We start from the raw sequence: 12,674 nt of genomic DNA, 5'->3' as shown, positions 1-12,674 counted from the left end.
TATCAGATGCCAGTTACAACGCTTTTCAACTGACTGCCCATTTCGCCCCTACACCAAAAGCAGATAGGGAGAATGGCACACATAATGTGCTGAGTCTATTAATTACTGATTTCACTCTTCAAACTTCCTGATTGGCTTCCAGCCCTTGGCTCAGCCAATCAAAAAACAAGCAAAAGGCTACCCAACAACAAACTACCCTGGCCATGGAAGACAGACGAGTGACTGCAAGGAACCCCTTTTCAGCTCTGTTTTGGAAAGTCAAAGCATATGTGATTTTATATATTTATTTGAATGCTGTTTACCAAATAAATAGACTGATTTTTTTGTATTAGTCATCTATAATTCATTTAGTACAACGATTTGTGTTACTGTGGTGAAAGTAGCATATCAAGCCTAGTTTCAGGAACAAATCCCCCTTTATAGCATTGATTCCTACGAGAAAAGCAGTATTGTCTTAACGTTTCAACTTACAATTTGTTCCTCAGAATTGCATTGTATCATAAGTCTGAGGTCTCCTTGTACAATTTATGAAAAAGTAATGATATCTGAAAAAGTCTGACTTGAAATATGTAAAAATGATGTCTTTTCAGCTGAAATACTAATTCCCCTCAAATAATTGATTGGGTTTTCCCCTCAGTGTTCTTTTGTCTGTCTGCAAAATTATAAGATTATTTAGTTTCTGATCTGAGAACTACAAGGGGCCAGAGTGAAAACTGAACCAACACTTTTCTTTTACAAACACACTTCACCTGCCTCTTCTAAAATGAGTCACAGTATAAATTCTGCTTTCATTCTTTACTTGAGAAATAGCTTCTTACTCTTTCATGTATTTCAGGTGGAGTTGAGTGTTAATAAATGGCAATATTAAGGGAATGATCTCACCACACAACTGCCAGATAGAGAATACAGAGTAAAAGCAGAAAAACAGAAACATTAATAACATCCCAAGAACAAGAGGGCAAGACAAGATTTTGAAGGGCAGGGAGAAGGAATACATAAGGGCTGTGTCTAGACTGACCGTTTTTTCCGGAAAATCAGCCGCTTTTCCGGAAAAACTTGCCAGCTGTCTACACTGGCCGCTTGAATTTCCGCCAAAGCACTGACTTCCTACTGTAAGAAATCAGTGCTTCTTGCGGAAATAATATGCTGCTCCCGTTCAGGCAAAAGTCCTTTTGCGCAAAAGGGCCAGTGTAAACAGCTCAGATTTGTTTTCTGCAAAAAAAGCCCCGATCGCGAAAATGGCGATCGGGGCTTTTTTGTGGAAAAGCGCGTCTAGCTTGGCACGGACGCTTTTCCGCAAAAAGTGCTTTTGCGGAAAAGCGTCTGCCAACCTAGACGCTCTTTTCCATTAAAAGCATTTCCGGAAAATCATGCCAGTCTAGACACAGCCAAGGAGATGGGCAGAATCCCAGCGGTGGGAAGAGGAGAGTAGAAGGATGCAGCAGGTAAGAACAGTCAATGAGGCTTGGATGACTCCTAGTTGCTATCTTTATGGATATCCACTATGAGATATTTTCACATTGCAGTAAAAACCATTTTTACAAAGCCTTTGAGCTACCTAATTCAAATTGTGATTCACTTAAAGGACACAGTCATATATAGCTTTTATAGAAAACAAGGTGGGCAACTGCTCTTACCTGTAGCCACGGGTGACTAAGAGATTTGTCAACACTGTAACGTTTTCTCATCTTCACTTGAAGCAAATTGTTTATTAAATCAATGGCTGGGGGGAAGCCACAGAAAAATTATCAAAAATTCTAGAGCATAAATACAAATCTGCCATCTCTAATGGAGTTTACGACACAGAAATTTAATACTACTATTACATATAATATATACACAATGTACATTATGTGAAGCTTAGCTAAGACAATGGTTTTAACAATAAGTTTCAACTTAGGAGAAAACTAGAAATGTAGTAAGAACATAAGAATGGCCGTACTGGGTCAGACCAAAGGTCCATCTAGCTCAGTAGCCTGTCTGCCTACAGTGGCCAGCACCAGGTGCCACGGAGGGAGTGGACTGAAGACAACGATCAAGCGAACTGTCTCGTGCCATCCATCTCCAGTCTCTGACAAACAGAGGTCAGGGACACCATTCCTACACCCTGACTAATAAATTCATGGAGGTTAGGTCCATAAAAGGCTATCTAGTTTCTCTTTATAAGAGAGTTTAGTTCCTAGCCTTCACAGCCTCCTCTGTCAAGGAGTTCCACAGGCTGACTATGTGCTGTGTGAAGAAGAATGTTCACTTATTAGTTTTAAACCTGCTGCCCATTAATTTCATTTGGTGTCCTCTAGTCCTTGTATTATGGGAACTAATGAATAACTTTTCTTTATTCACCCTCTCCACACCACTCATGATTTTATACACCTCTATCATATCACCCCTCAGTGTTTTGTTTTGTTTCTTTAAAAAAAACCTACTCAAAACTTTTAACGATTTATTCCAAATTGAGCTTATTGATTTCAAGTTTACCGTTAAAAATAATGTACTAACCGATCGATATCAATATTGATATTTTAGAGTGTCTGTGAGTCTGTTCAAGAACTCTTCCTAAACAGGAAGAGCTAGGGCCACCAAATTCGGTATTCAGTTTCCTCTTCTCCTAACTTAAAGTAAGGTCAGGGTTTGGTTGTGCCAGAACAACCAGAAGCACTGGAAAAGAAACTGTTTTCCATAACATTCAAAGGGAAGGGCTGCTGTTCAGAGGGACGCGTTAGGAGGGTGGCCACTGGAGGCAGAAAGACCACAGGGGAGAACTATCCTGCATACTGTACAATGGGAGGAGCTGTACTACCAAGGGAGTGGCCAGCAGGCCTGGGGCTCCATCATCTTGCCAGCCAGCACACCAGGTAAGTAACTCCTCTGCCCCCCAAACCATTCCCCTGCTCCTGGCTCTTGGCCTCAGTGCTGGGGATGGGAGACAGCAGGAGAAAAAAGGCCCCCTAGCAGCCAGGGAGGCTGGGGGTAGAGAAAATGGCCCCTGGCAGCTGGGGGGGGGGGGGGGAGAAGGGCAGGGCTGGGGGAAAAGAAAATGGCCCGGCGGCCAGGTGGGGGGCTTGGAGGGGAGACAGGATCCATGCAGACAGGACTCCCCTGCCCCGAATTCCTCCTCTCCCGCCCTCCCCCAACCCTCACTCTTGCACCCTCCCATCCTCAAGGCCCTGCTCTGACTTCTGCACACATACACACCCACACCATCAACCACCTGCCCTGAAGGACCCAGGCAACACCGGGTAAGTCTGCTAGTGTTAGGATAAAATTTTAGCCCAACTGAAGTCAATGGAAATTGCCAAATTTGGTCCTATACTAATAAGGGTAAAGTTTTCAAAATGACTGGTACAGTACTTAAGAACTGCTCTCTCATCAAAAGTCTGAACAACCCCGATGTCTGCTAACATTTGGATCCAGAGATGCATATTTTCACTCAGCCCATTTCATTATTGCACTGATCAGAATGTTTGGATCCAGAATTCCAATTATATGCATGCCTACATTTCAAACCATGATTCCCAACATACAGCCATGCCAGATTTAACTTGTCATTAGCTTTCACAAAGAGTACACATTCTTAACTCTATCCCACTATTTTCCACACCCAGCAGAAAAGCTACCTAAATCCATGTTTGGTGAGTTTACACAATAAGCCATGTGTAGAGTTCTATCATAGACACATCTATTGGTTCTCCCTTTACTCTAGCCCAATGTTAAATGTACTTCTATTTGACAGTGTTTCATCTTTCATAAATTCATGCTGGCTCATACCTATTATGTTACCTCTACCAAAGAGTCATCAGCTTGTCAATTTTCACATTCCTGTGTGAATCATAAATTCATAAGCAATTCAAAAATATGTAAATTCCAAAGAGTTAATGTATATAAAATGCTATAAAAAAACAAGATCTAAAAAACAAAACCTGTCTTGAACTTCTTTACCTTCATTAGAAATTTCCTTCCAGGGGTTTGGTGGATACATAAATGCTGCATTTTGAATTTGGTCATTTATATCTTCATCCTCATTAAATGGGAATGTACCACTAAGGCTCACATAGACAATAACTCCCACTGACCACATATCCAGAGAGCGATTGTAACCTTTACTCCTGAGCACTTCAGGAGCAAGATAAGCTGGGGTTCCAACAACAGAGCGCCTGAAAGACTTTTCACCTATGATGCGTGCGAAACCAAAGTCACACAGCTTCACCTGTAAATAAATACAATACTGTTAAATGACAAATATCCGGTATATTTCTCAGATGAGCAACTGTCCAAACAAAAGTATGATATCTGGCATTGTATTTCACATCATTTAATTAATGCTTGCCTGGATAAAGGGAAGCAAAACATTACATTGCTACTCTTCATTTGGTCCTATTCCTTCAGCAGTGTGTCTCCTTTACATACTTGACTCTGGAAACTTATCTAACTTGAGAAAAACCATAATGGTACGGGTCGAGGCAGCACATGCACCCTTGGCTGCTTCCTGATGGCAAAAAGGATGGAACCACCCCAATTCCTTCACCCACCTTCAGTTCCTCCTCACAGGAGAGACTCTGTTATAGAGGGGAAGAAGGAGGGGAGGGCATGGAGTGGACACTTACATCTCAAAGAACAGTTATACAACAGTTTTGTAAGCATTTTATCATTTTTGAGTGATTGCACATGTTCATTTCACTTCAGGTGAATCACAAGCAGTTCAATCTAGAGGTGCATTTCAGAGTTTACCTAAAAAACAACTGTTATTGTCTCCTCTTGGGCCCCTGGCATTTGTTTCTCTTCCACCCTGCCCCTTGGTGCCTTCCCCTTTCTTCTCCTGCCCTGACCCTTCCTCTCCCCTCAGCACAAGCCCCTTCACTCCCCCCTTCCTGACACCGGCACCGCTCAACCCCCTTGTGCCAGAGCCAATGCTGTTATCATATTGTTTTATTCTGTGTATTATAAATAAGCATTCATGGGGGAATTTCCTATCCAGCAATTTCATTACTAAAATGTACAGAGGCAGGAACAAGATCAATTTTCCAACCTGGCTTAACATTACTCCCGCAGATATCCTAGGGCTGGCAGCCGGCATTCAGTGAGCCCCTCAACAAGACATAAATAACAAAGTACACCCGAGCCTGAAGTAAGGAAAGGAAATCCCGCTGGCAAAGTGTCCCTCTCCCCGAGCACAGGCAGGGAACGGCCCCGGCTGCCAGTGCAGAGTGGCCAGTCCCACTTGGGGCAGAGTGCTGAGCACCCTGCACACTGGAGACCCCTGGAGAAGAGGTCTGTACTGAGGAGCTCATATTGGCCACCGAGAGCCGCTGTTGCTATGCAGGGACTGCAAATGCTGAGAACTCTGGGTGCGGGGAAGGTACAGCGCTCTCCTCGCACCCGAGTTAAACCTCTGAAGACAGGCCACAGCCACCAGGACATGCCCTGCACATCAGAGAGCAGGAAGCGGCAGACACCACCAGCAGCCTGCCCCCCCAGAGGCGAGTCTCCATGTGCCGGGACTGGAGTCAGGGCCGCACTGCTATTTTTAGTACCACGGCCCAATCTCCAACTCTGGCAGCCGCCCCACTAATTCTGGGGTGGGCCACCCACCACTTGGCATGTAGTCTAGACATACCCCAACATTCCACATTAAGACAGATTACAGGCTGTCAGGAACACCAACCCACATGACACCACTGCACTCCTGGTTACAGAGCTCTGTGACTTTGTCCTCACCCACAACTACTTCTGAGTCGGAGACAATTTGTATCTCCAAGTCAGCGGCACGGCCATGGGCACTCGCATGGCACCACAATATGCCAACATCTTTATGGCTGACCTTGAACGTTTCCTCAGCTCTCAACCCCTACCACCCTTCTCTACTTACGCTACATAGATAACATCTTCATCATATGTATCCATGGAAAAGAGACCCTTGAAGAATTTCATAGGGATTTCAACAACTTCCACCCCACCATCAACCTCAGCCTGGATCAATCCACACAAGTGAGCCACTTCCTTGACATTACAGTGCAATTAAATGATGGACAAATTTCCACCACTCTATACCAGAAACCTACCAACCTACCAACCGCTAGCTTTCTTACCTTCATGCCTCTAGCTTCCATCCCAGACACATTTCTCAATCTATTTTATACAGCCATGCCCTAAGATACAACCAGATTTGCTCTGATCCCACAGACAGAGACAAACACCTATGGGATCTATACAGAGCATTCATAAAACTGAAATACCCACCTGGAGAAGTGAAAAAACAGATCAACAGAACCAAAAAAGTACCCAGACATGAACTACTTCAAGACAGGCCCAAAAGAGAAAACAACAAAATTCCACTTGTCATCACCTACAGCCGATAATTTAAACCCCTCCAACGCATTATCAACAATCTACAACCTATCCAGGAAAACGACAGGCCTCACTCTCAGAGGCCTTCGGAGAAAGGCCAATCCTCACCTACAGACAACCCCCTAACCTCAAACAAATTCTTTCCAGGAACCATGTAACACACCTCCATCATAATCACACAATCAGGCCCAGTGCCAACTCTGCCCACACATCTACACAAGCAATTTCATCACTGGATCCAACATCAGCCACTACATCAGGGGCTCATTTAACTGCACATCCACTAATGTGATCTATGCCATTAAATGCCAGCAATGCCCTACTGCCATGTATATTAGCCAAACTGGACAATCTCTACGGGAAAGAATTAATGGACACAAATCAGATATCTGTAAAGGCAATACACAGAAACCTGTTGGAGAACACTTTAACCTGCCTGGACACTCATTAATGGATCTCCAAGTCACCATGTTGTTTCAGGCCAATTCCACAAGCCACATACACAGAGAAGGGTTGGAACTTAACTTCATTTACAAGTTTAATTCTTATACAAATGCAATGAACAGAGTCATCTGCTAGCTTGCACGCTACCTTCCACATCCTAATGACTTCATCAACCAACCAAACAATGGAGGTGCTAATTGTTCTTATCAGCCTCTTGTAACTACTTGAACAATCTACGGTCTCCTTTTTTTCCTCCTCTTGCCACCACCTCATCTTACTTTATTTATTCTTGTATCTGGACTTCTAATGCTCCAGTCACCTGAGAAGTGGGTTGTGCCCGTGAAAGCTCATGATGTTTTGTTAGTCATTTTCTATATGTTTTGTTAGTCATTAAGGTGCTACTAGACTATTGGTTGTTTTTTAAGTTTTTCCTGTTACAGACTAACTCGGCTACCCCTCTGAAGCTTTTCATCTATTTAAGTTAGAGCGGGTAAAATAAGATGAAAAAGTTCATCCTCAGTGTTTTAAGAATCAAAAAAATGTAAAAAGATAAAACAGGCAGGTCACAATTCTAGCATTTTTAAGTTTTAAATTCTACATTTCTTCTTTAGCGGAACTGTGAGGTAGGATACAGAATAAAGTTACTCACCCTGTGCAGTAACAAAGGTTTTTTGAGATGTGTCCCCCCAGGGGTGCAGCCCGACTACCCTCAGTTTCTTCGTGTACTCCCTCTAGTGTGGTCAAGCCCAAAAAGAGGGGAGGAGAGTGGGTCATGGAGCACCCACAGGGACACACATCTCAAAGAGCCATCACTGCTGCACAGAGTAATTTCCTTTTCTTTTTTGAGTGATGTCCCTCTATGGGTGCTCCACTGTGGTTGACTACATAACAGTATCCCAAGACAGCAGATGGGGTTCGGCTATGTCTTGTGCATAGATGAAAGGACTGTGTCAGCTAGGGAAGAGCTTGTATCTGCTTGTGTGGAAATTGCGTAGTGCCTCATGAACATCAGGTTGGAAAACCAGGCAGCAGCCCAGCAGATATCTTCAAGTGGTATTCCCTTGAGGAAGGCTGTTGATGCTGCCATCGCTCAAGTGGAATGCACCTTGGGGGGGGCGTAAGGAGAGATCTACCTTAGGTGAATAACACTGAATGATGCAGGATATCATCAATTTTGAGATGCGTTGTGAGAAGAGTAGCCTTCCGCTGGCACACTTTGCTAGTGAGACAAATAGTCTGTGATTTGCAGAATGGGCAGGTACCATCTTTGTAGAACAATAGTGCCCTTTTGATATCTAGTGTATGTCAAAATGGCCCGTCTCAGGAAGCATGAGGCTTTGGACAGAAGGTAAGGAGAACAATGGGTTCATTGATATGGAAATCCAAACAGACTTTCGACAGGAAGGGAGGGTGGGGTCAGAGGATGACTTTGTCTTTGTAAAAAATGGTGTATAATGGTGATGCTTTGAGACCAGCAAGCTCATTAACTCACCTTGCTGATGTGATGGCCAGTAAAAACACCATCTTTACTGTTAATAGGTGGAGTGTACATTTGGCCATCGGCTCAAACGGCAGTCTGGAAAGTGCTTTAATTCCAAATCGCAGCAGATTAAGACTGTGTAGGCCTTCGAGAACACTCATAGGCTACGTCTAGACTACAGGCTTCTTTCGGGAAATCTATTCCGAAAGAGAGCGTCCAAAATGCAAAACACATCAAAAAAGTGATCTGCTTTATCGAAAGAGAGAGTCCAGACTGAATGGATGCTCTCTTGCATGTAAGCTGTGATTGCTATGGATGGAACGGCCACCAGGGTACCTGTACTTTTTCCTCTTTCCTCTTCTTCCGAAAGAACTCCCTCTTCCCCATCCACACACGCCTTTTTCCGAAAAAGCTCTTTCGCAAAAAGGCTTTTTTTTTTTTTTTTTTAGAGAAAGAGGATTACCAATGCTGGAAAAACACCTCTGTTCTTTCAATTTTCTTGCGGAAGAATGCAATTACAGTGTGGACGTTCCTCAAGTTTTGTCGGAAAAATGGCCATTTTTCCAACAAAATTCTGTAGTTTAGATATACCCTTAGAAATAGGGTGACCAAAACCGAGAAACCGGCAATCACTGAGAGTGCAGCTAGGTGCACCGTGCATCATAAAACTGACAGACCATGTTGTTTCAGGAACATAATGTAGTCAAGGACTTTGTTAAGAGGTGCAGCGAATGGGCTGAGTCCTGTTACTCACACACTAGGCTGTAAAGCAGTTCCACTTATATAGGAGGAGTGTGACGTCTATTGTGAAGTAAGACTTTTTTACTTGTTGCGAACATCTCTGCTCTGCCTTTGAGAACCAGAGAGAAATCATGCTGACAAATGTAGTGTTTGCAATTGCGAGTGGAGAAGAGTGCCCGTTTTGTGATAAGAGATCTAGAAGTTTCAGAAGTGGGGAAGGAGGTCGGAGAGACATCTGATAGAGATAGGGAAACCAGGTCTGCCTGGCCCACACTGGGGCTATGAAGATGACTAAGGCATTGGCCAACTGTATCTTGTGCTGGACTTTGGGGATTAGCAGGATGGGAGGAAAGGTGGAAAGGAGGTGAGTATTCTATGAGATAAGGAAGACATCTCTGAGACATCTGGGTCCTATGCCCGCTCTGGAACAGTACTGTGGTCACTTGATGTTTCCACAATATGCAAAGAGGTCTATGGACAGCCAACCCCATTGGTAGAAGCTGTTGTGTAGGTCTCTGGTTTCAATTTCCCACTTGTGGTTCACTGCAAACTGGCAACTGAGGGCACCTGCAATAGTATTCTTGACTCCAGGTAGGTATGATGTGGTGATGTTAATGTTATGTACACACCAGTTCCACAGACACATCGCTTCTGCACAAAGGGATCAAGATCAGGCATCTCCTTGCCAGTTGATGTAAAACATGGTGGATACGTTGTCAGTGAGGATGCATATCGTGGAACTCTGGATATGATGGAGACAATGTCTGCAGGCATTGCAGACCTCACGGAGCTCCAGGAGATGGAGCACGGACTTGTGGGTGTACCATTTGCCCTGAACATGGTAATGGTTGCAATGAGCATCCCCACCAAGGAGCAAAGCACCTGTGGTAATATGGATGGATGGACTACACCAGATGGAATGGGACACCGGCAAGAAGGTTCTGTGGATCTGTCCACCAGTGTAATGACAATAGGATCTTCTGAGGAATCGGTACTTGTCCATGTTCATGGTGTTCGGCCAATGTGTACATCGAGGCAAGCCAGTGCTAAAGACAGCAGAAGTGCAAGCATATATGGGGGACCACATATGTGGTAGTGGCAATGTGGCCCATGACACGAGGGAAAGTTAGTATTGAGACCAGTACTTAACATCATGATCAAGATCAGACTTTTTATGGCGTTGAACTGCTGATTCGGCAGGTATGCTCGTGCAGTTGTAAAATCAAGACACACTCCTATCAATTCTATGGATTCAATGGGGCATACGGTAGATTTCTATTCATTGATAACAAGGCCAAGGGATTCGAAAACCCCTTTTGTGAAAAGAAGTATATCCCTTGTGGCTTGCTGGGAAGGGCCTCAAATGAGGCAATCGTCCAGGTAAGGAAAAATCATGACACTTTTGTGGCTCAGGTATGCTGCGACTACTGACATGGTCTTGGAAAAGGCTCTGGGTGCAGACGAAAGACCAAAAGGAAGAACTCTGTATTGGAAATGGCCTGAAGTGACCATAAAGTGAAGGAAGCGTCTGCATGCCAGGTGTACGGTTATGTGAAAATAAACGTCTTGGAGGTCAAGGGCTGCAAACCAGTTTCCCTCATCCAGTGCCGGGATGATTGTCACCCATGTGACCATCTTGAATTGCTGTTTGCAGAGGTATTTGTTTAGATGATGAAGGTCGAGGATGGACCTCCAACCACCCATCCATTTTTCTGTAAGGATGTAATCTGAGTAAAATCCTCTGCTTGGGCACCTTCTCTATGGCTCCTATGTGAAGGAGGTGGTGTACTGCTTGACAAAGTAGCTGTCCATAAAGAAAGCTGAAGAGGGACAATGGGGGAGGAAGAAGGGAGTTTGGTGGAACTGAAATGAGGGGTACAGAACAACTGGACTTGATGATCTCTAGGACCCAGCACTCCATGGTAATTGCTGCCAACTGATTATAGTAAGGGTGTAAACCGTGATAGAATGTGGTTAATTCAGAAAGTACTGGTGGAATGGAGAGGTCATGCAGGCCACCAACCAAAGTCTCAAAGCTGCTGTCTGGAGGCCTGTTGTTTGGACAAGCAGATGTTAGGGGCCCACCACGCTGGTTCCTTGACCTGGAATGGTTTTGGTGGAACAGTCTTTGCTTTTGCTGTTGGACAAATGAAAAGTCTCTGTCTCTGATAGGGAGTGTACCATCTCCTATGGTGTGTACATCCCTAAAGTTTGCAAAATGATCTGAGAATCTTTGCTGAAATGAAGCATTTCATCCGTATGTGCTGCAAAGAGTTTGTCCTTATCAAATGGTAGGTCTTCAACCTGGGTTTGCAGCTGTTTGGGGACACCTGCTGCTTGCAACCATGATGAATGCCTCATTACTATAAATGTAGCAGTAGCCCTTGCTGCGGTATCAGTGGAGTCTAGTGCCATTTGCAGCACTGAGTGGGATGTATTGTAACCCTCCTACACTATAGATTTTAATATTGGCCTTTTATCATCCAAGAGATGTTGCATTAGTTCCATCAATGTAGCATAATTATCAAAATCATAATTGGCTAACCGTTTCATGTAACTGGTCATATGAAACTGCAAGGTCAAGGAGGAATACATTTTCCTGACAGACAGGTCTAAGTGTTTATGGTCCTTATCATGAGTGGCAGATTTAAATTGAGGGTTCTTGGATCTATGCTGTGCAACATCTACCACTAGGGAGTTTGGCTGAGGGTGAAGAAACAGAAAATCCATATCCTTGAGGGTCTAAGGTATTATCTATCAGCCCTCCTATTGGTCAGCGGGGCTGTGGCTGGTGTCTGCCAAACCTCATCCACTGCTTCCATAATTGCTTCATCTATGAAGAGCAATTTTAGATTTTGTGCCAGGTTGGAGGTTCTTTAAAAGCTTATGTTGTTTCTCTCACACCTCTATTAATACCACTTCTTGGCTGGTAGCGACCCTTTTGAATAAGTCCTGAAATTGCTTCAAATCATCAGTTGATGATGAGTCATCAGGAATAACTGCTTTGTCTGGATGGGATATATCAGTTGGTAAAATGTGAAGTTGCTCAGCATCAGGATGATCAGCTATTTGCCCATGTCTGGATCCTACTCCGTTGGCGAAGGAGAAGTATGAGAATGGAAGGGGGGTATTGACCTCTGGGATGGGGTTGATGGTGCAGTTGACCGGTGCCGTGGTGGCATCCAGTGACGGTATGGAGACCAGCGATGTGGGTAATGACCATGGAAGGACCATTCCTAATACCACAGAAGATGGTGAGAGTATCGTGATCAGCGTCTTTCATGTGGTGAGAGAGTCGGGTTGGAGAGGAGTCTTGAGAAGAGAATACGTTCCTACAATCCTCATCATAATCACTGTAATGAGAAAGTACAGGTGATTGTGGGGGATGAGGAGAGCTAAAGGGTGATAAGGGAGATTGATGTCTCCCAAGGTGGTCGTATGGAGATCTAGTCTTAGTTCCAGATCTCGCACCGGTACATTGTGGCCTTGAGAGTGATCAGAAGGATAATGACAGCTCGATGGAGGCTCCTGCGGTGCCGGTGAGGATGGCATCAACTCCAGGCTCAGGATGCGAGACAAGGACTTGGCAGATTTAGATCTGGCCTTCATTGGCACCAAAGTCTTAGTCCGTGCCGGTAGTGCCAGAATCTTGTCCAGTTCCATG

The 12,674-nt window shown here is 44.3% G+C and overlaps 1 protein-coding gene across 3 annotated transcripts in view; it reads right to left on the bottom strand.

The window, feature by feature from the left end:
• The window catches only part of PRKD3 (protein kinase D3), a 107,731-nt gene that overhangs the window by 4,245 nt on the left and 90,812 nt on the right, over nt 1-12,674 (bottom strand). For all 3 annotated transcript variants that reach the window (XM_075924927.1, XM_075924926.1, XM_075924928.1), the window contains 2 exons: nt 3,940-4,207; nt 1,638-1,723 (listed from right to left, as the gene is read on the bottom strand). In XM_075924927.1, the coding sequence (XP_075781042.1) occupies nt 1,638-1,723; nt 3,940-4,207 (354 nt within the window). The remainder of the gene's footprint in view (nt 1-1,637; nt 1,724-3,939; nt 4,208-12,674) is intronic.

This window comes from Pelodiscus sinensis, chromosome 3 (genome assembly GCF_049634645.1).
Source record: "Pelodiscus sinensis isolate JC-2024 chromosome 3, ASM4963464v1, whole genome shotgun sequence".
Lineage (NCBI taxonomy): Eukaryota > Metazoa > Chordata > Testudines > Trionychidae > Pelodiscus > Pelodiscus sinensis.
This window is presented reverse-complemented; position numbering and strand designations above follow the sequence as displayed.